The sequence below is a fragment of the Tachyglossus aculeatus genome, chromosome 7, assembly GCF_015852505.1.
Source record: "Tachyglossus aculeatus isolate mTacAcu1 chromosome 7, mTacAcu1.pri, whole genome shotgun sequence".
Taxonomy (NCBI): Eukaryota; Metazoa; Chordata; class Mammalia; order Monotremata; family Tachyglossidae; genus Tachyglossus; species Tachyglossus aculeatus.
In genome coordinates this window covers 62,751,411-62,775,753 of record NC_052072.1, presented here as the reverse complement: position 1 = coordinate 62,775,753, position 24,343 = coordinate 62,751,411, and the positions used below count along the sequence as shown (strand labels likewise).

General features: G+C 44.2%; 1 protein-coding gene across 1 annotated transcript in view; it reads left to right on the top strand.

The window, feature by feature from the left end:
* CPS1 (carbamoyl-phosphate synthase 1) overlaps nt 1–24,343 on the top strand; it is a 154,615-nt gene that overhangs the window by 113,099 nt on the left and 17,173 nt on the right. The window contains exons 25-34 of the mRNA XM_038748821.1: nt 1,421–1,602; nt 6,138–6,332; nt 6,876–6,943; nt 10,322–10,397; nt 12,908–12,985; nt 13,941–14,048; nt 15,807–15,896; nt 16,556–16,726; nt 18,910–18,984; nt 22,743–22,841. Of these exons, the coding sequence (XP_038604749.1) occupies nt 1,421–1,602; nt 6,138–6,332; nt 6,876–6,943; nt 10,322–10,397; nt 12,908–12,985; nt 13,941–14,048; nt 15,807–15,896; nt 16,556–16,726; nt 18,910–18,984; nt 22,743–22,841 (1,142 nt within the window). The remainder of the gene's footprint in view (nt 1–1,420; nt 1,603–6,137; nt 6,333–6,875; nt 6,944–10,321; nt 10,398–12,907; nt 12,986–13,940; nt 14,049–15,806; nt 15,897–16,555; nt 16,727–18,909; nt 18,985–22,742; nt 22,842–24,343) is intronic.

Sequence of the window (24,343 nt, the reverse complement as noted above, 5' to 3'; positions counted from 1 at the left end):
TAGCACACTTCTACCTTTCAAAGCCCTACTGAAAGCTCACCTCCTCCAGGAGACCTGCCCAGACGAAGCCCCCTTTTTCTCTGCTTCCCCTCCCCATTGCCCCGACCCGCTCTCTTTACTCAAGCACTCCCACCCCACAGCACTTGTGTATATATGTACATATTTATAATTATAATTTTGTTCTATTTATTTTTATTAATGATGTGCATATATCTAATTCTGTTTATAATGATGCTACTGATGTCTGTTTACTTGTTTTGATGTTTGCCTCCTCCTTTCTAGACTGTGAGCCCATTGTGGGCAGGGATTGTCTCTATTTGCTGAATTGTCTTCTTGGCCTGGGAGGAAAAGGGATAATCTTTAATTTGCAAAGATCTTCCTTCACAGATTTAAATGGCTTGGGGATAAGTGTCAACTTCACCAGTGCTCAGTTTTAAATCAGTACATTGCAACACAGACACAAGGGTGCATGGTACTGCCTGTGGGTATGGCCTGAGATAGGCTGGGCACAAACAGCCAATTATTGCTATTATTAGTAATAATGATAATCTGGTATTTATTGAGCACTTACTATGTGCCACCCACTGTTCTAAACTCTGGGGTGGATACAAGAAAATTGAGTTGGACGCAGTACCTGTCCCACAGGGCTTATAGTTTTAATCTCCATTTTACAGGTGAGGTAACTGAGACCCTGAGAAGTGAAGTGACTTATCCAGCATCACACAGCTGACAAGTGGTGGAGCTGGAATTAGAACTCAGGCCCTTTGGACTCCCAGGCCCATTCTCTATCCACTAGGCCATGCTGCTTCTCTAGTTCTGTTGATAGCATGGCATTGTTGCCCTGTGTCCCCTCCCACACCATTGTCTCCCAAAGAGTCAGGATGCACAGGAGGCCTGCAGAAAGCAGCTACTTTCCAAAATGTAAAATCATCTTCTCTAGAGGCTAGTGCCTCCCTGCTTCAAAGGGAGAACAAGGAAGATTGATTTTCCATCCAGGATTTCCCACAGGGTTGCTGGCTAGGGAAACCTCACAGGGAGAGTTGAGATCATCATCCTTCACTTCTGTGAGAAATTTCATTCTGCTAGACTGAAGGTTAATAACAATAACTGGTATTTGCTAAATGCTAACATGTGCCAAGCACTGTACTAACTGCTGGGAAAGATACTAGAGAATCAGTTTAGAACAGTCTCTATCCCACATGGGGCTCACAGTCTAAGGGGGTGGAAGAACAGGTATTTAATCCTCACTTTAAAGGTGAGGAAACTGAGGCACTGAGAAGTTGTCTTGCCCAAGGGCACCAGGCAAGCAAGACTGGTGCTCTTCCCATTAGGTTGCACTGCTTCCTAGTGTTCCTTGAGAGATGTGTCATTGACCCCAATGCTTCCCCTCTGTCTTTTGCCATTCTCTGTGCCTCTGCAGGCAGCAGTGTGGAGTTCGATTGGTGTGCTGTCTCCAGCATCCGCACACTGCGCCAACTGGGCAAGAAGACCGTGGTGGTGAACTGCAATCCAGAGACCGTGAGCACTGACTTTGACGAGTGTGACAAACTCTACTTTGAGGAGCTGTCACTGGAGAGGATCCTGGACATCTATCACCAGGAGGTATGGGATGGAAGGACCCGGGGGGTGCGTGGGGAGGGGATAGCATTGGGCAAACTGTAGCTCTCACACTTCTCTGGAATGCAGTGTTACCACAGAGTCAGCCCCATGCTCAGTCCCACTCTCCAACCCAGAACTAAAATGCATCTCAGCATAAGCTTGTTATATAAGCAACTCGCCTGTCCCGCTGTCGACCCCTGGCCCACGTCCTCCCCCTGGCCTGGCCTCCGCACATCCTCCAAGCTAGCTCTCTTCCTCCCTTCAAAGCCCTACTGAGAGCTCACCTCCTCCAGGAGGCCTTCCCAGACTGAACCCCCTTTTTTCTCTCCTCCTCCCCATCCCCCCGCCCTACCTCCTTCCCTTCCCCACAGCATCTGTATATATGTTTGTACAGATTTATTACACTATTTATTTTACTTGTGCATATTTACTATTCTGTTTATTTTGTTAATTATGTGCATCTAGCTTTATTTTTGTTTATTCTGATGACCTGACACCTGTCCACATGTTTTGCTGTGTTGTCTGTCTCTCCCTTCTAAACTGTGAGCCTGTTGCTGGGTAGGGACCGTCTGTACATACTGCCAACTTGTACTTCCCAAGCACTTAATACAGTGCTCTGCACACAGTAAGCGCTCAATAAATACGATTGAATGAATAAGCTCTTCCCAGGGGCTTTTTCTGATGCCATTTCTTTTAGGGGGAGTTGATATGGTATTTTGGACATCACCACTGGACCAAAACAGGACTCTGGGAACCCATGAAAGTTTGGTATTGACTGTATCACAGCGCAGGACCTTGTGGAATTTTTAGGAGAGGGTTTCATTTGTGATTAGATGGTTGTTGATCAGATGGCCTGTTCTAAACAGTCCCCTAGGAGAGGGACAGGGAATCAGAAGAGGGTCCTCTTCTAGAGCAGGAGCTGGGGAGGGGCCTTTACCAGGTAGGGACTCTCTCTGTTGGTTCTCATCTGAGTGTTCTACATTTGCCAAGGTGATCTCATATGCAGCATTTATAGTTCAGGAGTTAAGGTAGCTATGCTGGAGGAGTTCCGCTCTTGAAAATAAAGAAGCAGAATTAAAAATCCATAAAATCCTGAGAAGTAGATTTATTTGCAGCCTAAAACCTGAGATCTAATTCCATCCTATTGGACCTACCCCCAGCCAGGCTCTGTCACTCACGCTCCTTGACAAGTCAAGAGGATGAGTCTGGTGGAATGATGTGGAATTCACCCAGGTAACTCCCGTCAAAAACGAACTTCTCAGAGGCGTTTCAGTCCCATTTTGCCAACCCTTACGCTGACTACAGCGTAGAAAATGGCTCCTGTAATGCAACAGCATGATTATATGGATCCCACACATTAATTAGTGTAACCCAAAGCTCATTAGGTTATAAATACCTTCAAATTCAAAGATAGGAGACTTGGGTTAACTAATTAAATGCATTCTTAATGAGTTGATTGCAATTTAAAGCATAAATTATAGTTATTGTAAGACATGATAATTCTCACTGTAGAGACCTGTTGTAAATAATTGAATTTCACAAATTATAGAGAGTGCGAACAAATGGAATTGAAAAGAAGGCTCAGTGCAAGTTCATCTTAAGCATGCAAGTCAGTTGATGATGATAATAAAAACTTCTTGGCCTGCCTTAGTGGGATGTATGCCTAGGTACGAAGGCTTTCAGCCCATACAATAAGGGCTAAATCTCCTAGTGGATACTAGGGTCCAAAAGATAAGCACCAGGCCTGGAGGGGGATTGATGATGCTTCACTTCTTGTTTCTTATCTGCTTGGCCTGTGTTCTACCTCTATGGGGGAATCTCGCTTGAATTGACAGCAGGCTTGTGCAGGTTGACATCCTTTGGATTGCTTGTGGGGAGTAATGAAAAAATGTGCTGAGGTAGTAAAGGTGGGACTTTGGGTGGGTAATGAGGATGGTATTTATTAAGCACCTTACCATGTACTAGTGTACTGCGCTAGTCACTGGAGTAGATAAAAGATAGATCAGACTTAGTCCCTGTCTCACATCAGGCTCACTGAGTAAGAGGGAATAAAAATTGGTACTTTATACCCATTTCAAGTCAAGGAAATTTAGGCCCACAGAAATTAAATGACTTGGCCAAAGTTACCTAGCAAGCAAATGGCAGAGCTGACACTAGAACTCGGATCTCCTGATTTTCAATCCTGTGCTCTTTCCAGGGTTTCTCGAGTTTTGAGTGGGTGGCTGTGTTTTTTTTAACAGATTGGAGACCCAGCTCTAGGTCAGTGTGTAGTGCCTTTGGGAAATACTTTTAAACTGGCAGCTTTGTGGATCAGTAGGAAATCATAACGTGAAAAATGGTCGGATTATATGTCACTGGGCCAACATCAGAGAACTTCAATTAGGTCTTTGCACTAATCTATCTCAGGATACCCACCTTAGAATTCTGCAGTAATATTTATTTTGTTCTTACTTCAGAAAGCCATATCTCTCTCTCTCCCACCACCCCCTTTCATCTCCTCTTTACTTCCAAGCCCTTCTCAGCAACTCAAATACTTCTGAAGTTATTCAGACAGTGGGAAAGATATTTAAGGATAATTTTAAAAGCTTGAAGTCTTTTCTGGATTAAAAAAATGAGATGATAAGAGGAAGGTTTTTATGGTATTTAAGTGTTTGTGTCAAGCACTGTTCTAGGTGCCAAGGTAGGTACAAGTTAATTAGGTCAGACACAGTCCCTGTCCCACATGGGGATCTCAGTCTAAGGTTCTATCATAAAGCACTATTTTATAATAAATAATTGTGGTACTTAAGCACTTCCTATATGCTATGCGCCATATTAAACAGTGGGGTACGTACAATGTAACTGGATCAGAAACAATCCCTGATTCACATGGGGCTTGCTGTGTAAGGGGAAGGGAAAGCAAGTCTTTACTTCCCATTTAATAGATGAGGAAACTGAGGCACAGATAAACTCAGTGACTTATCCAAGGTGACATTGCAAGTAAGTGGAGAAGTCAGGATTAGAATCCAGGTCCCCGACTCCCAGACCTGTGTGCTTTCCACTAGGCCATTCTCCTCCTTTGTAAATAGTGATTCTATTTAATAATGCTTCCTTATTAATAGAGATATATATTCATTCACTCAATCATATTTATTGAGCACTTACTGTGTGCAGAGAACTGTACTAAGCGCTTGGAAAGTACAGTTCGGCAACAGAGACATCCCCTCCCAAACAGTGGGCTCACAGTCTAGAAATGGGCTCATATGTATATGTGTGTACATATATGTATGTATATATATATATATATATATATATATATATATGTGTGTATATATGTATACATGTGTGTGTGTGTGTGTGTGTGTGTATGTGTGTGTGTGTGTGTATATGTATATGTATATTCATTTGCTTTTTGGAATGAAAGTGTTCCTCATTTAGAAGTAGTGTTAACATACTGTAAAAATATGCATGAATGTCCATTGTTTTCAGATGTAAGGCTACACAATGGTATTTCTTGTTCAATTCTCAGAATGTGGCTGTGATACAATTTACTGACTCAGAGAGATTACTGTATTAGGTTTTATCCATTACAAAATTGGTACACCTCAAATCAAGCTGAAGCATTTTCTGCTGGGACACAAAATCAGCCGTTTAAAATGCACAAGTCTAAACTCAGCCTCAGGAGCAGAGACCAAGGCCTGGTTTCCGGCTAGCTTATACTTTTATTTGTTTTCTTTAATTATGAATAGTTGTACCATGATTTGGAGACTGGGCATTCTAGGAGTGTGATTTCTAGTTTGGTGGTGTTAAATTCCTTCAAATTTTCTTTACTGTATTCCACATACGAGAATGATCCTCTCCACATCTTTCATTCAATCATATTTATTGAGTGCTTACTGTGTGCAGAGCACTGTACTAAGAGCTTCCCTGCCTCAACCATCTCATCTGCCTCCTTAAAGCCAAGGGATGTCTCCTATCCACCAGATTGGGTCCCTCTCCCTCTGCCCGAAGACCCTCAGCCGGACTTTGTGACTTCACCAGTCTTTCTCACTTGTTCCTCTCCACCTCTGGCAGCCTTGAAACTGAAGCTAAATCCTCACATTCTCTCCTGTCTGCTTCTCTGCCCATTACCTCACACGTCCCCACCATTTCATGTTTTCAAACTCAGCACCTCCCACCCTGAACAACCAAACCTATACCCAATGTCTGTTCATTAGCTTGTTTTTCCTTCAGTCAATGTGTCAGTGACTATGGTATGAGATGTTTATACAGAGATAAGTCAGGGGTGCGTTGTTGGACACTTTTCTATGTAGGCTTCTGAAGAGCAGAACCTGGATATGATCATCTGCTTTCTGAAGCATCTAAACAAACACAGTGCGCCCGTGAATGCTTAATACTGTTGTCTTTTGGAAAAAGGAGATTTAAATATTATTAGCTTAAACATTTGGGAGCAAAGCAAATTAAGCAGCATTGCTTCCCAGAAGGAAACAGTTGCTCTGTTCCAGCAAACCACCCCCGACAACCTCCACCAACAACTAGTCGATGACTTTCTTTTTCAGGCTTGCAGTGGCTGCATCATTTCTGTTGGAGGGCAGATTCCAAACAACCTGGCAGTGCCGCTTTACAAGAACAGTGTGAATATCATGGGCACTAGCCCACTCCAGATTGACCGTGCCGAGGACCGCTCCATCTTCTCGGCTGTTTTAGATGAACTGAAAATTGAACAAGCTCCCTGGAAGGCTGTTAACACTTTGGTAAGAACACAAACAGCAGTAGTTAGATATTTCTAAATATTCTCCATCCAGGAGTGCATCTTGAAGACTCCATCATCATCAATGTTATGGTATTGATATTATGATATTATTAATACCATTATTAATGGTATTTATCGAGCACTTATGTACAGAGCACTGTAGTAATTGCTTGGGAGAGTACAGTGCAACAGAGTTGGCAGACACATTCCCTGCCCACAGAGAGCTTAGTCTAGAGGGATCATGTGCTTAGAGCTATATGGTGATGTGGATTGATACTGTTAATAGTCATTTCTGTGGTGGCTCTTAGACATTCAGTGCTGCAGGAAATGAAGTAAATAACTGATTAGAGTGTAGAAATCAGCTTTGCTCCACTCTAGGGCACCTGGGAGACACATCATTAAATATTTCATAATTTGTTGGACTAGCTGATGCCAGGAGATTCAATAAATTGGGAATTCAGGTGGAATTTTAACTAATGCTTTGTTGACAGAAGGGAGAATGCTAGATGGTCACCATTTTGTCTTTCCTTATTCCACCATTTAGAAAGAAGCTCTTGAATTTGCCAAGTCTGTGGGCTACCCTTGCCTACTGAGACCGTCCTACGTCTTGAGGTAATACTGGGTTGTCGGGAGGAATTGTTATATGATGATGATGGTAAAGCCTCCTGCTATCCCTTAGACTTCAGGATTGAGAACCTGCTTGAAGGAATCAACTTATAGAACTGGTGGTTGGCACCGAATCAATCTCACTCTCTTGTCCTGGTCAGCCATGGTCTCACTGGGGTAGGCTGTGCAAAGGAGTCAGGCAGGGGTGCAGCCAATTGCAAAGTGGATACAAACGTTTTTATCACAATCAAGGGACTGTAGCCTAGTGCCAGTGTAGTCCTGAAGTGGCCAAATCTGGCTGGTAGGTGCCAAGATAGCTGACTGGGTAGCTACTGTTGTCTTTGCTGCCCATGTTAGTTGCTATTTTTCTGGATTTCTCCTGGGTCTTTGCCTCATGGCACACTCTGTGTGATTCTTCAGTCAGAAACCTGCACCCCTGTTGCAGTCATTCCCCTACTTGCAAAGCTAGGACTAGAAACCAGACTCCCGATTCCCTGAACTGTTCTCTGTCCACTGGACTGACAGCTGGACAATTTTCTGAAGTCCACTTGTATGAGGGGGGAAGAGAACTGTGTGTGTTTGTATTTGTTAAGCTCTTATGTGCCAGAAACTGTACTAATCACATAGATAACGGGTTTGACAAAGTCTCTGTCCCATATAGAGCTCACAGTCTTAATCCAGTTTTACAGATGAGGTAATTGAGGCACAGAGAAGTTAAGTGACTTGCCCAAGGTCACCAGAAGACAAGGGACAAAGCCAGGATTAGAACCCAGGTCCTCCTGGCTCTGAAGCCCATGCTCTATCCACTGGACCACACTGCATCTCCGTGTTGAATGCTGATATCACAGAGCTCTGAAACTGAATGAGAGATCTCCGTATGGGCAACCCCCAGGTCTTCACACAGATTCCAAGCCCTCATATTTTGCAAGTTCCCCTAAGAAAGGTCAGCAGGAAGAGACTGGGTTTCTTTCTCCAGGGATGTAACTTGGGTGTGTCCTAGCAGAGAAGAGGCAGAGAATAGTTTTATTTTGGGAAAGTACAAAAGAAAAGAAAAAAATCTAGAAATATTTTTCTTGCCAGCTTCTGTGTTCCAACATTCAGAAATGACAGCACATCGCTGACTATTGTCAACAGTCCTTTAAGGTGCCTCTTGTTTGTAACGCTGGACTCAGTTTAGTTCTGAGGTCTGACAGATGCCAAGGAGGAAAGAGTTTCTATAGCTGAACTTTGAAAGAAGTTGAATGACCAATGTAAAAGTTGTGAGTTAACACCAGTCTTCTTTGGATGATAACACTTGTGAGGCACACGTCCATTGAATGGTGTTTAATGAAAGGCCCAATTTGCCTGCCCTGCACAATTTGCAAGTGTAAATGGAATCTGAGATGGGGTCCTTAAAATAATGGAACAGTTCAAATGAGATGGAAAAATGTCTTATTTCAATGAGATTATATAAAGTCCTTGATTCCATAATGGAAGGATGCTAGTCCTATTGGAAAACAGAGTACATGAGGATGAAGTGGAGAGGAATCATTGTTTAAGGCAGCATCCCTAATTTCTGCCACATCAAGCACATGCTCATTCATGGATCTGAATGCCTGCAGGGAATGGGCATTGGAGAGACTTATCTTCCCCATTTAAAAAAATATGGAATTTAAGCACTTACTATGTGCCAGGCACCATCCTAAGCACTGGGGTTGATAGAAGATAATCCGGTTGGACACAGTCCATATCCCACATGCAGCTCAATCTCAATCCCCATTTAACAGATGAGGTGAGGCACAGACAAGTTAAGTGATTTACCCAGGTCACATGGCAGAGAAAGGGCAGAGCTGCTATTAGAACCTGGGTCCTCTGATTCCCAGACCCAGGCTTTTTCCTCTAGGCCATGCTGCTGCTTCTTAACTTCCCCATTCCTCTAGCTAAGGTTACTTGGCCTCCAGTTGACCTGGCACAGTTTGCATTAGATTCTCCTTAAAATTGGGAGCCCTTGGGACAGGAATTGGTGACATAAAAGAAGGTGGCCCAAAGATGACTTCTGTGCTCTTTCAAGGAGATGAGGAATAAACCAGATGTGCCATTGTTCCTCCCCAGCCATGGTCCAGAATGGGAAGTAATCAATCGTATTTATTGAGCACTTACTATGTACAGGGTACTGTACTAAGCACTTGGGAGAGTACAGCACAATTTAAAAAACACATTTTGATTGATCTTGTATCTACCCCAGCAATTAAAACAGTGCTTGGCACATAGGAAGTGCTTAATAAATATCATTATTATTATTATTACTATTATATAGTGTGGTCTAGTGAAAGGAGCACGGGCCTGGAAGTCAGAAAGACATGGGTTCTAATCCTGGCTCTGCCATTTGTCTGCTGTGTGACCTTGGGCAAGTCACTTATCTGTGCCTCAGTTACTTCATGAGTAATGGGGATTGAGATTATGTCCAACCTGATTAGTTCATATCCTAACCCTAAGTACAGTGCCTGGCACACAGTAAGAGCTTAATAAATTCCATGAAAAAATTCAGAGTCAACGATTTTCCAGTTTAGTGATCCCCGTGAACAGGTCCAAGACAAAGATAGCTCATGTTTTTCACCAATATGGGAAAAGTGCTAGTGTTTTCATGTCACTCAGTGGGCACTGTTCGCAGTCAGCAAAGAGTGTGAAGAGCTGGTTAAGGATGAGTAGGCTCCATAAATAGAACAATCAGAGGCTAGAGGTGCACTCTGAAGGGGCAGGCTTCGGCAAATTCAGATCTGAGCTGAATCCTCCCAAAGACTAAGCATCTCTTGGAGCACGTAAAGGAATCACGGTCTCCCCGAAAGAACATTGTGAAGAGAAGCTGCATGGCCTAGAGGAAAGAATGTGAAGCTGGAGAGTCAGAGAACCTGGCCTCTAATTCTGTCTCTAACACTTGCCTTCTGGGTGATCTTGGGCAAGTCACTTAACTTTTCTGTGCCTCCCTTTCCTTGTCCGTAAAATGGATAGTCAATATCTGTTCTCCCTCCTACTTAGACTGTGAGACCCATGTAAGGCAGGGACTCTATCTGACTTGATTATCTGTATCTACCCCAGTGCTGGGCAGATATTTTAGCGCATAACGAATACTACAATTATTATTATCTCGTGCTGAGGGGGCTGTAGAGATGCTGTTCTGCTCTTAATTTTCCAGTGAGATCTCATCCGCAGTACTATGTGTCTCAGTCTCTAAGAGGATGGTGACTTACCCTTGAGGCAAGCACACTCTTTGGAGTCAAGAAGAGAGCTAAAAACTGCCATTGCAGGCTCTTTGGAAATGCTTCAAGAGCTCTTTAGAGTTTAGCATGTCTGGTTTCTGAAGTCTGAGAGAACTCAGAACTCACCCCCTTTTCTGTTTTGTAACAGTGGATCAGCCATGAATGTGGTGTTCTCTGAAGAGGAGATGAAGAAGTTCCTGGCAGAAGCCACCCGTGTTTCCCAGGTATCCACCTTGATCCCCATATAGCTTTTGATTACTCACCCTGATCCCGTTTCCAACCCATTTACACTTGTCCTTGGCCATTGCTGGGTGGGAAAGAAACTGTTTCACCACAGAGATTGCACCGGGCCTCTTTCAACCCTTTTGGGATGGTGGTGGCTGGGGAGGCAGAATGTATTGTCATGTAGCTGACCGGAAATCCTCTGCAGCCTCCCCAGCGGCCCTGAGTAGGACCTCATCCTCCCTGGGCTAGGGGCCACAGCTCTGTCACAATTCCAGTCCCGCTAGACTGTAGCCAGAAAATCATGCTGATGGCTTCAAATCTCCTGGCCTGGACCAGAGATTGGAGTTTGTCGAGTCTAGACAAAATCCAGTGTCCTGTACAGCAATTCCTGGTCTTTCTCATTCCATTAACATCACTGGGGAAAGGGGGTGGGAGAAGGGGGCTCTTCCTGTCCCCCTACCCAATTCCCCAAATGTGACTCCACAGACCAGTGGGATTCTGAGCTACAGACCTTGCTGTGGAAGAGGTGAAGGATGCTTTCCAGAGCCAGTTGGAGTAGAAAGTCCACAACTATTCACCATTCCCTGCTTTCCCCAGCTCCTACAGGTGTGGGGAGAGCACCATATCAGGGGAGGAGCCAGCAGTAGCGACCTCTCATGGATCTTCCTTGGCCATTCTGCCACTCAGACAGGGGCTGAGAGTGGTAGAAGGAGGACAGATGGCTACCAGAGTGAATACTGCCTCTCTCCCTACTCCATCCAAACCCAGGCCCTGCTACTGGAGTTCTGGGCCTCACTGTGCCTTGAGTATATAAAACCTCACAGTCCTCTAGACCATAGGCTTTTTGTGAGCAGGAAACATGTCTACCAGCTCTGTTAGACTGTATTAACTCTCCCAAGAGCCTTGTACAGTGCCCTGCATTCCGTAAATGCTCAGTAAATACAGTTGAATGATAAAACCTTTGCCCTGCAGTTGCTCAGACCACTGGATACCTTTGTGGGCCATAGTGGTCCCCCCTCCAGGTCACCAATAGCAATTGTCCTGCTGAGAGCTCCTCAGACAGCAGAGAGAGAAACAACCCTTTCCATGTTTTCCTCCAAGGGCTTTTCTCATTGGAATCCTAGGCTGCTTCTGGGTCTTCACCCCATTGCAATGGGGCTATTCTCTCTTCCTGGACAGTGCTTCCCTCTCTTGGCAGAGCAACAGAGAACTGGGTTGACCAGACACAGGCCAAAGCATAATATGCCTTTTGCCTTTATCTTCATGCCACCTTGTTGGCTTGTATATTCCTCCCCAGCTGGCAATCACCACAGAAAGCTGCTGAAGGCAACCGCTCAGATCCAGCCTTCTGACGGACAGTCCTGAAATGAAGCTGAACTTTGGAAGGAAACTGATTAATTACTGAACCAATTTTGTGCTTATGAGATCTTCTTCAAACTTTTTCTAGTCTCCCTCCTTAGTGTGGAAAATGGTATCAGGTTACTTTGGAGCATAATTGAGTTTTCCAGCCAGCCTTAGATACCTGCAGGATAATATGTATTCAAATTCCACAGACAAAAGTTCTCGAATGACTCTTAAAAGAACAACACAGTAAAGGTGTTTTAAACAGAAAATTGGGCAGGAAGAAGCAAAGAGAGGACAAAATTAAGATATGGGACAAAGTAAAGCTATAAAGGAAAGAAGATACGGAACAAAGTAAAGCTATAAAGGAAAGAAGTGTCATTATAATGGTGCAAAGCATGAGGTTCTGCAGAAGTCTTCGTGTGGAAGTTGGGGCCATATTGATAGAGGACCGTAGGTTCTCTTACACTGAAGGTTGCATTCAATCAATCTATTAGTCATATTTATTGAGTGCTTAATGTGTGCAGAGCACAGTACTAAGCACTTGAGAGAATACAGTAGATTGAGTACACATGATCCCTGGCCTCAAAGAGTTCACACTCCAGGTAGGGAAACAAACACTAAAATAAATTACAGGTAGGGGGGAGTGAGAGTTTATATGTGCTGAAGCAGTGGTAGGGAGGGGGAAATTAGAGTGGAAGAGAAGAGATTAACCAGGGAAGGCTTCCTGGAGGAGTGATTCACTGAGACAAGATGTGGTCTGATAGAACTCATAGTGAGATAAACTCACATTGTAGTCTTCATCCCATATCTGATGACACATAAATGCAAATTGTTGAAAACAACATACCCTAATTCTGCCATCACATCTAAGTCAAGTTTGAATCTGTTTACCCACCTGGAATTGAGAGAGCTCCCACCTTTTCTCTCATTTCTCTGGTTCTGTCTCACCCATGCCGAAAGAGGTGGACATTGAGATTTCAAAATTCCTTTACAGTACTTTGAACCCAAGTTGGAGAAAGCCCTCCCATCATTCATTGCCTCAGAAAATTTTCACATTCGTACAGAATAATAGATTTATTTAGTATGAAATAGTGATCTAGTCTTTTTGAATTTGTTCCCAAATTCCTTCAGTGACCATTTCCTTTTTGCTTTTCCTTATATCCAGGAACACCCAGTGGTGCTGACTAAGTTCATTGAGGGCGCCCGGGAGGTGGAGATGGATGCTGTTGGCAAAGAAGGACGAGTAAGCATTGGTTTCTCCTCCTTACCACCCACTCCCCCTCCCCCTTCCTACTCCCTTTCATCTTCTTTTTGTATGGAAAGCTAAATGATCAGAGGATGGCTACTGAGATTCACATTCCTGGCCTCTGAAAAGGGGTTTTTCAGGATAATTCAGAAAATAAATGAAGTGGTAATTCTGCCGACATACCACAGATGCCAGTTTCCCTAATTGTTTTCTCACCTGCCTGTCTTTGAAGAGTTCTCTCCCATAGGCACCTTTCCCTTTGAATAGACTCTTCCTCATCTTTTTCTTTGTGGATTTCCTTTTTATGTTCCCACACAATCAAAACATCTCTGATTAAAATTCTTAATTGCAGGCCTCTGCATTTTATGTCTCTCCATTTTGCTATTACTTTGCCAAAGTTGAGACCCTGAATGAAGCAAATAAAATCTTAGTCCATCTGAAAGTGTGCTATTGTGTGTGATTGTGTATGTATGTGCATGAGTGGATATGTATGTGAGTGAGTATGTTAAAGCAGCAGTAGTAGTAGTAATAGCAATAGTAGATGTAGTAGTAATGGCATTAATTGAGCACCTCCTGAGTGCGAAGTGCCTGGGAAAACCAAAGCTTGGGAAAACTTACCCTGCCCTTAAGGAATTTTACAGTGTAATGGGTGATACCCTCCAGTGAGTGAGGATGCATAAAGGTGTGTGTGTGTGTATGTATGTATGAATGTCTGAATTTTACTTTGGAGCCAGAGGAAACATCCAGTAAGAGATGTTTTTGGTGGCCATTCCGTGTCAACTTTTTTTTTTGGGGGGGGGGGGGGGCGGGTGAAGAACACGTATCATGTTTATTCATGTTACAGTAACTTAAAACTCTCTCCTACTTCTTCCACTTGGAGTTTTCCTACTCAAGTGATGAGGATAGCTGTGTTGGCAGGGGAAATGACTGCTGTCTTCTCTTTGACTGGCAGGTCATCTCCCACGCCATCTCTGAGCATGTTGAAGATGCAGGTGTCCATTCTGGAGATGCCACCCTGATGTTACCAACCCAAACCATCAGCCAAGGAGCCCTGGAAAAGGTCAACATTGAGGGCATATAACATGAGTGGGGAGTTGGGAAAGGAAAGTATGTCACAGTCTGAATAATACCTTGTTCTTATGAACAAGGTAATCAGGAGCTCTCATACATGGGGCTCACTGTCTAAGTAGGAGGAAGGAGGGGAATTTAGTCCCCATTCTACAGATGAGGAAACTGAAGCACAGGGAAGTTATGACTTGTCCAAGATCAAACAGCAGACATTTGGGAGAGTCTAGATTAGAACCTAGATCTTCTCACTCCCAGGCCCATGCTCTTTCCACTAGGCTATGCTTCTTCTCATTAAGAGAAGATACTTCTCTTCTTGATCTCTGAAGAAGGGCAGAAAGCCCTGCAATTTGATTCCAGTTGTCAGCCTCAACATAGGAGGATGGAAAAAATGGACTAAAAATCCAGGCTATTTGACAATGAACTGCATAATAATAGTATTTATTATAACTATTATAATAATAACAATAATAATGTACCAAGCTCTGTAATAAGCTCTGGGATAGATGCAAAATAATCAGGTTAGACACACTCCCTGAACTACTTGGGGATCACAGTCTAAGAAGGAGGGTGAACAGGTATTGAATCCCCATTTTATAAATGGGAAAAGGGCACTGAGAAGTGAACTGATTTGCCCAAGGTCACACAGCAGGCAAATGGCAAAGCCAGGTCTAGATCGTTTGTCCACTGACTCCCAAGCCTCTGCTCTTTCCACCAAGCCATGCTGATTGTGGAATTTATGAAGCACCTACTTTGTGCAAACCAGTCTGTCAGGACTAGATGTCTCGAAGCCTTGTCTAAGCAGGAAACACTTTGATTCAGTAAGGCTGATGCTGCTTTTGCATGGGATAACAAGGTCCCAGGACCTGGGAGTTGAAATAATCCTATTCCTCTCCCCACACCACTCAAACTCACCCCTTTGCCAAGCCTTCCAAAGATCCTGCTGTTCCAAGCAACCGTATTTCCATAGGTCTGCCTTCCTGCAGACATTTGGTGTGCCTCCAACAGCATCCAAGACAACAGTGCCCTGGGCACTGTTATTTTGAGCTCATCCCTGTGAATTCCCCTCTGTTTCCCTGAACTGCAGTGGCTCTCTGGCAAGCCCCAACCCCTCAGAATGCAGACCCTATTAAACTAATGCGTGAATAGTCTGTGACTTCACTTCCTCTGTCCTACCAGAAGGCTACTGTTGCTATACTGCAGATTGAGGGCGTTGCTGAATGTAGCTCTCAAGGGCTTCCTGCAGTCAAATGTCTTTTGGTTCTACCTTGAACTCCCCTCTCTTGTGGAAACCCAGAATCCTTGAGAGGAGCGACCTCAAAAATTCTATCCTGCCTCTTTGCAGTCACATAAATTTGGAAGCTACCTCCTTTAGCAGGCTGGGCTTCAGGTAGTACTCCAGAGTGGAGTCTTATTTTCAGGATTTGCACCGAATGTTTGGATCTGGAGTGGACCAATTGGAAAGTGATTAATGCTGCAAGCCCAGATGGCACATCCAAAGCACATCGAGAGAGACTCAGATTCAAGATGGCCCATATCAATTCAAATATTCTCGACTGTGACTATCTCATTGTCTGTGCCCCACACCTACTTATAAGCACCATTGTTTGAGTGTGGAGCACAATAATAGTTCTAATGGATGTGAGTGGTGGAAAAAGGTGGAAGTTACTGAGATACCAACTTGAGCTCACTTAACAGGTGTGGACAGTATCCTTGGATCCATTTTCTTTATTGTTGTCTCATTGCATTTTAGGTGAAAATTGCCACCAGAAAAATTGCCAAGGCCTTTGCTATATCTGGGCCATTCAACGTCCAGTTCCTTGTCAGAGGAAATGAAGTCTTGGTAAGAATTGCCATGGAGATTTAGAGGGTTCTATTCACACCTACTGGGTTGGGTCATGTCATTTTGCACCCTGAGGGCACTACCTTTGTTTATGGGCACACAACATGTGGTAATGGAGTCTGTGCTTGTTCATCTCCATGGGCCTAAGCGCATAACAAGTTGTTGCCAACTTGTACTTCCCAAGCGCTTAGTACAGTGCTCTGCACGCAGTAAGTGCTCAATAAATGTGATTGATAACTGCCTTATTTGATGGCTTTCGCTCCCATGCCATTGCTCTGTCATTCACTGCTTTGTAAAGTGCTGTGATACACTGTAATGAAGGAACTAGATTTGTCCATACAATGCACTGATTGGAGGCTACAGCAGCCTCGTAAAATTGTTGCCTGTCAGTAAAGGCATTGGTGAGGTAATGTGCTTAGGGCCAAGAGAAAATGGTCAGTTTAGAGTGTCGATTTCTGAAATGTCATGTTGTGTATCAGGCTCACCTTAATAAATCTAGTCCAGTCCTCCCAGTCCTCACTTGGGAGAAAAATATGCAAATCTCTCATTGTCATGGGACATGGCGAGTGGCAATTGCGGATGACCATCATAGCAGCAGCCTTTGCCCATTTCTCATTTGATGTTTACGAAGCCTGACAATTTCATCTTGACCCTTGCAGGTGATTGAATGCAACCTGCGGGCATCTCGATCCTTCCCCTTCGTCTCCAAGACCCTTGGGGTGGACTTCATTGATGTGGCTACTAAAGTCATGATTGGAGAGAATATCTCTGAGTCATCCCTGCCCACACTGGATCACCCCATCATTCCCTCTGATTACGTTGCAATTAAGGTGAAGTTTTACCAATAAGCTGGATTGTGGTTGCGGGGGGTCGGGGGCTGGGGGGTGGAGGGGAGAAAGCAAAAGATGACTGACATTTTTTATTTTATGATATTTACTGCTTACTACGTGCTGGGCACCATTCATTCATTTAATTGTATTTATTGAGCTCATACTGTGTACAGAACACTGTACTTGGGAAGTGCAGTTCAGCAACAAATAGAGACAATCCCTGCCCATAATGGGCTCACAGTCTAGAAGGGGGAGACACAGACATCAAAACAAGTAAACAGGCATCAGTAGCATCATTATAAATAGAATTATAGATATATTTGTATCATTAATAAAATGAATAGAATAATAACTATATACATATATACACAAGTGCTTTGGGGTGGGGGTAGAGCTAAGGGAGACCATCAGGATGATGGGGACGGGAAGGAGAGCAGAGGAAAATGGGGGGCTTAGTCTGGGAAGGCCTCCTGGAGGAAGTGAGCTTTCAGTAAACTTTGAAGGGAGGAAGTGTGCTAGTTTGGCAGATTTGAAGAGGGAGGACATTCCAGGCCAGAGGTAGGATGTGGGTCAGGGATAGATGGTGGGACAGGTGAGAATGAGGCACTTTGAGAAGGTTAGCACCAGAGGAGTGGAATGTGCGGGTTGGGCTGTAGAAGGAGAGAGGGAGGTGAGGTAGGAGGGGACAAGGTGATGGAATACTTTGAAGCCAATAGTGAGGAGTATTTTCTTGATAAGGAGGTTGATATTCTAAGCTCTGGAATACAAAGTAATCAGGTTTGACTCAGTCCACATGGGACTCAGTGTTAAACCCCATTTTACAGAGAAGGTAACCAAGGCATGGAGAAGTTAAGTGACTTGCCCAAGGTCACACAGCAGAGGAGTGATGGAACCAGGATTAGAACCTAGGTCCTTCTGGCTCCTAGGCCTGTGTTCTATGCAGTAGGCCACACTGCTTCTATTGGAATGGTCAATTGGACAATGGTCATTGGACAATTGGAATGATCTGGATATTATATTGACCTTTCTGTTGGGGAGGTTAGCCTAGTGGTCATGGACGAACTCGGGGGCTTATAAATGGCCCTTTCTGCTGTTTCTGTCGTCCAACTGTTTTTTGGAACTGGTTTCATTTTTCTGTGGTAAAACGACCAGATCTCTGAATTCCACCCGCCTGGTGATGGGAGTGAGAAGGCTAATGGGTAGAACTAGAAAGTCCAAAGATGGCTGTGAACAGTAGCAGGCTGCGGAAGGCAAGGTCAAGGTGCCACTTTGGACAGGGTACTAGGAGTCACACAGCAGAAAAGTGGTGGAATCAGGAATTAGAACCCTAGTCTCCTCACTTCCATTCCTTCCACTAGGCTACAGGGAAAGACATTTTACACTGATGTATTCGTGTAGCCAATATGCCACTATGAGAAGAGGGAATCTCCTGGTTGAGAGCTGGGTCCCTCGACCCAGGCAGATTTCAGACAGTTAACCCAGGGAGCCCAGTGGATGCAGGACCTCACTGGGTTAAGTACCCAGACCTAGCACAGCCAGGCAATGATTAAGACATCGATTTTTGGACAGGAAATCAGACCTGGGAGGGATGAAAAATAGAGATTTGATTCCGATGGTTAGTGATCCTTTCAGGTCACATGCAGCTCTCTATAGCTCTTCTTCATGCTGGATGATTTTCAAAGGCTTAGGAAGAGGTGCCGGCATTAAACTATTCAGTGTTTTGGGGGTTAGCTCCCGTGTTCCCATTTCTGGCAGGAAACTGTCCGCTGTGATATCAGACTGCCAGGACACAGACACAGGGTGTCTATCCCATTGTCCCTCCGTGATGGAGCCCTTTGGAAGCCGTGGCCCTGGTGTCAATCCCTGTGGCCCTTTGTCCTGTGGGAAGATGCCGGACTGACTGGATTAGAGCCTTGGTTTAGGTGGATCCCAAGAATCATGGAAAAGCACTTAATACAGTGCTCTGTAACCAGGAAGTGCTAAGTGATCGATTTCAATGTGGACTCCCTCTACCCAGGACTGGCCGGGACTCCAGGTTCACCGTAGCCCTTGCCACAATGGCTTCCGATCAGCATGCCGGGATATCGGCTCCTGTCGCATCCTGACGCCTGTGCCTCTGAGGAAACTCTGATCTCCCCTGGCTCATGCTTTCTCCTCTCTGTTTCTCACCCATCTTTCCGCAGGCTCCAATGTTCTCCTGGCCCCGCCTGAGAGATGCCGACCCAATTCTGCGCTGTGAGATGGCTTCCACCGGAGAGGTACTGAGTTAATGAACCTCAGCCGGCTCTTTTATTAAACCTTCCCAGACAGGCACAAGCTTCCCTCTGCATGGGGATGAGAGGACGAGGAACGGGGGACAAACAGGACACACCTGCAACATTCCCGCATTCAGCTTAGAGGGAACTACCAACTCTCTCATGACATGTCTGTTTCTTTCTTTTTGGTTTTCAACATTTGGATCTAATCTGAATGGGTTTAACTCACCCCTTGTAGCTTGTGAAAGGTCTGTTTTTGAAGGTCCATGTGACCTCCAGAAACCCTGACAGGCTATCTTCTGAAAGGTGCTCTTACTTCCTGGTCCAGAAATCACGTTGTCTAGCAGCACAGAGAAGGGAAATCCAGAGGAGCTCAAGCGGAGAGCTAAGCTGTAATTTCCAGCAGAGTGCAGTGGGAGCCCTGTGCAAAATAGCCTCTCAGGAAATCCTGGCACTCAACAACGTATCTAGCCACTGGATGGCCCTCTTCTCTCAAACACTGAGGATTTTCTGAGAGCTGAAACGGTTTCCTCCAAAGGAGCTGTCAGATTCTGGAAAGTTCTTTACATGTCAGTGTCAGAGCAAGTTTTGAATCACCTAGCCCTTGACAGGCACACAAAATACAACCTTCAAAATCCCCTCCAGGACCTGAGAGGCTGGCAACAAAAACTGACCATCACCGGTGTGTGGTTTAGAATGAATTAACAACTTGGGCAATTAATTCCTGTGAATGGACAGTTTTTAAAAAGAAATAATTAATTGCTCAAATGTGAGGCTATTTTGATAGTTGCCTGAGGTGAGCTCCAGCATTCTGATATGGGCAGAAAGTCAGGCAGTCAGCAAACCATACCTAATTTTCACTGTTTTATATTTTCTCAGCACTTAGTACAGTATTCTGAACAGAGTAAGCACTAAATAAATACCAAAAGCAGCCCTGGAAAAAAATAATTCCCAGTTATGGTCAGAACCTCAGGTTTTCTGTTTCGTTAAGGAGTGGCTCTTCAGTTTAACCCCATTCTAATATCTTAGGGAAATTGAAGGAGATGTCTTTTCATTCAGTTCAGATTTCTTCACAGTAGACCCATCTGTTTTCTATCAGGGCTGTTTTCTGTGGCGTGAAATGTCGGTTTGCGGTGTATTCAATGCCTGAGCTTCCGCTCTCACAGTATCCCTTTGCCTGCTTAGCCTGCATTTAGAGCTGATAGAAAAATGAAAGGTTTGGGAATGTATTCATTTGGGGGGGATGAAGAAAGAGAATATTTAGTTCATATAAGTTATAATTCCTCACTTTGGAAAGACCTCAATTCCACAAGTGTCATTAAGGTGAGTTGAAAAATCTCAATAATGAAAGGAATGTAAACTCTGTGGAATGCCTTGTAACATAGTGTGAGCATCCTTAAATTATCAGTACACTCTAATATGTAACTTCTTTGTCCCACCCAAAACTATGTATCAGTTCATTCATTCATTCAATCGTATTTATTAAGCACTTACTGTGTGCAGAGCACTGTACTAAGCGCTTGGGAAGTACAAGTTGGCAACATGTAGAGACGGTCCCTACCCAACAACGGGCTCACAGTGTAGAAGGGAAATTCTTATGTGCTCTTCAAAATTGGGGAGCATTTAGCTACTAAAGCTTTATTGAAAGCTCAATGATCTTTATAGAAAAACTAATATAGATCTTTTGGGGACTAAATTTATTTGGTATTCTGGTCAAAACATCAGCTGTATTTCATTTCCCTAAGGCAAAATGCACAAACAGAACCATTCATTTGTTCAGTTTAAATTTTTTTTATGGTGTTAATAGTTTATGCACCAGGCACTGTACTAAGCACTGGGGTAAATACAAGTTTATCAGATTGGACAAAATGCATGTCCCACAAGGGGCTCTGTCTAAAAAAGGTCCTCGTGAGATCTCATGGAAACTCACCCGTTGTCATGTCAGTCCTGTTTTTGAATACCATTTGCTGATCAGTCTTAATCCCCCTTTTCCAGATGAAGTAACTGAGGAACAGAGAAGTTAAGGGACTTTCCCAAGGTCACACAGCAGGCAAGTGGCAGAGCAGAGACCAGAACCCAGGTCCTTCTGACTTCCAGTTTGGTGCTCTTTTCTACAGGCAACACTGCCTCTCATTAGTATCGATTGAGCGCACATGTTGTTGCTGTGCAGTGTAGATCAGACCTATTGACTGCAAAATAGTGCTGGCTGCAAAATAGCACACATTCAACTGTCTGCAAAGTACTAACTGAGCAACTACTATATGCATAGCGCTGCAAGGAGCTCTTCCTCCCAAGGCAGCTTGGGAATATAATACAAGGTGATTCCTGCCCTCAAGAAGCTTATGCTTCTTGCTTTATGCTTCATCTGGCTGGGGCTCCAGGATTCTCCCACCACTCTCTCAGTGAGCAGATGCTGTATAGCACTAAGCTTTTATATTGTCCCATCAGTTACTCCCTTGGTATCCTGGAATCTAGATCACACAAAACTGACATCACATGCTCATCCCCCTGGGATTGGATAGCTAGAATGCTTATCTCAGAAGTGGTTTGTCAGCCAGTAGTATTGATTGAGGGCTTACTCAATGCAGAGCACTGTACTAACCACTTGGGAGAGTACAATATGACAATAAAAAGACCCGTTCCCTGTCTGCAGCGACTGTATAGTCTACAGTTTGTCTCTCCCAGTTGAGAGACTGAGGTTAGAGCCTGGAGAACTGCCGTGGAAACCTAAACAGTATGGGGAAACAGTAGCTTAAAGTATTATTATACTCTAGGTGCCAAAAACTGTACTGAAGTTCTGGGGTAGATAATCAGGTTGGATACAATCCCTGTCCTACATGGGGCTCACAATCCAAGTAGGAGGGAGAGAAGGTATTTAATCTCCATTTTACAGATGAAGAAACTGAGGCACACAGTAAAGTGAGATTTGTCTAAGGTCACACAGCAAGTGGCAGAGGCAGAATTAGAACCCAGATCTTCTGACTCCCAGGCCTGTGCCCTATTTACTAGGCCACACTGCTTCCCAGTATGGTTTTTAGTTCTTGGTATTAGTTTCTCCAGAGATTTTGTGATCTTGTGGCAGTGTCATAGTGGGTTGAATATCTGGGTGTCACCTTTGTAACCCAGAAGTTCTGCTTGTTGTTAGCAGAGCTCACCTTTGCTTGGCTTCATTGATGTGGTGATTGCCAATAAAATGTCCATTATTTTAGGGTGGTGGTAGGGGGACATGAGTTTAGTGATGCATAGAATTTGGGTGCAGTTTCATAGAATAAGTAGAAAACAAGTCCCTTTGAGCTTTCCCTGGAATATTAAATTATGAATTTCTCTGCAGCATTTTCCAGGGGCATTATTAAATGGCTCTAATCAATTGGCCAACAATTGCAGTTTTACTACTGATCCATGCATCCACGCACCGCTGCTTAGCATACATAATCCATGCTGTTATTTAAACAGTAAGCTATATTAACATTTGTAACACGTTCACCCCGTGGACCAAAAGCAGTGACTCGGGTCTAGATAATTCACAGTCGAATCCAGTTATACTGCTCCATGTTGGGCAGTTGGCTAGAAAAAAAAATAAAAAAGAATTGCTTATTTGTTCATTATGGTTTAATTAAAAACATAAGCAGGCTTCAGTTGCAACAGGAATGGAGTCATGTGGGATTGTAGCCTCAGGCAAGCTTACTTCTGCTTTTCATCTTGATGTTTTTGCTTTTCCTCACTTCTATTTGTTCTTTTCTCTCTCCCTTTGACCCAAACAGGTGGCCTGCTTTGGCGAAAGCATTCATACCGCCTTCCTGAAAGCCATGCTTTCCACTGGATTTAAGATACCACAGAAAGGAATTCTGATTGGAATCCAGGTAAGGTCAGGAGTGGATGTCTGTACATTTATGAGTGTGTGTGTGTGTGTGTGTGTGAGAGAGAGAGAGAGAGAGAGAGAGAGAGAGAGAATTCTAGAGAGAGGGGTGGGGGACAGTAGTTTTTTTAATGGTATTTGTTAAGCACATACTATGTTCCAGACACTGTTCTAAACTCTGGGGTAGATACAAATTACTCTGGTGGACACAGTCCCTAACCCACATGGGGCTCAGTCCCAATCCCCATTTCACAGATGAGGTAACTGAGGCATAGAAAAGTGAAATGACTTAGCCAAGGTCACACAGCAGACAAGTGGCAGAGCTGGGATTAGAATCCCGGTCTTTCTGACCCCCAGGCCCTGCTTTCCCCACTAGGCCATGCTGCTTCCCTAGTGTTGTCAGGGGTGGGTGTAAACGGAGACAGGCTGGAACTCTGTACAGAGAAAAGAAAAGATTCCAGAATGGTAGTTCAGATATTAACATTATTTGGCTGCAGCCAAGGTCCATCCTTGTTCAGTGGAGGTAGCGGGGAGGTGTTCTTGTGGGGTGGTGTTGCAGCTTTCTCTCCATCTCCACAGCCACAGCCTCGCCTCTGTCATTTTGGCTCTGTACCCAAGGCCATGGGCTGGATGCCTGCTGCTTAGCAGGTGTGACTTCAAATGTCCCTTCTTCAGTGGCCAGCCATCCATGACTGTCCACTACTCACAGCGTGAGGCCCTTCCTTAGGCCCCAGGACCATGGGGGATCCAGGACATCCCCCTCCCCTCCCATTCCCTTTTTTCCCTCCTTCACTGCTGTGCAATTCCTTTTTCACCACTGCTGCTATACCAAAGGGTGGCATTCCAGATAGAAAACATTTTTCCTTTCGCCTTTGATGTTGCTCTGTGGAAGGCAGAGAGGGGAAGTTGCATTTTTACAATGATGATGAATCTGTGAAAGCTGACTAGAGGCTCGGCTATTTCTCTGTGTGGGTTTTGCACTCCCTTTTCAATTAGAACACAAACAGCCTAGATTTGTTTGTTAGAATGCGAGCGAATTGTGGGGGGAAAAAATAGAAAGTTCTGCTTAGGGATTTTTTTGGCTCAAAGTGATTTTAAACAGGACTAGTGCAGTGGTTCACAATGAAATAAAAATATCTGGACCACATGTCATTGGGCCATAATATAACATTTTGGCGGCCACCCATTTGCCACATGGGGCTAGTAATGGTAACCAAGGAGAAACCCATGAAAACCACACTGTGTATTACACTCTTTTCTCTGTGTTTCTCTGTGTCTAACTGGTTTGTACCTCTCAATTTCTATTTCTGGTAGTAACAGAGGTCAGGGGTTCATATCCCGGCTCCACCAATTGTCAGCTGTGTGACTTTGGGCAAGTCACTTCACTTCTCTGTGCCTCAGTTACCTCATCTGTAAAATGGGGATTAAGATTGTGAGCCCCCTGTGGGACAACCTGATCACCTTGTAACCTCCCCAGCGCTTAGAACAGTGCTTTGCACATAGTAA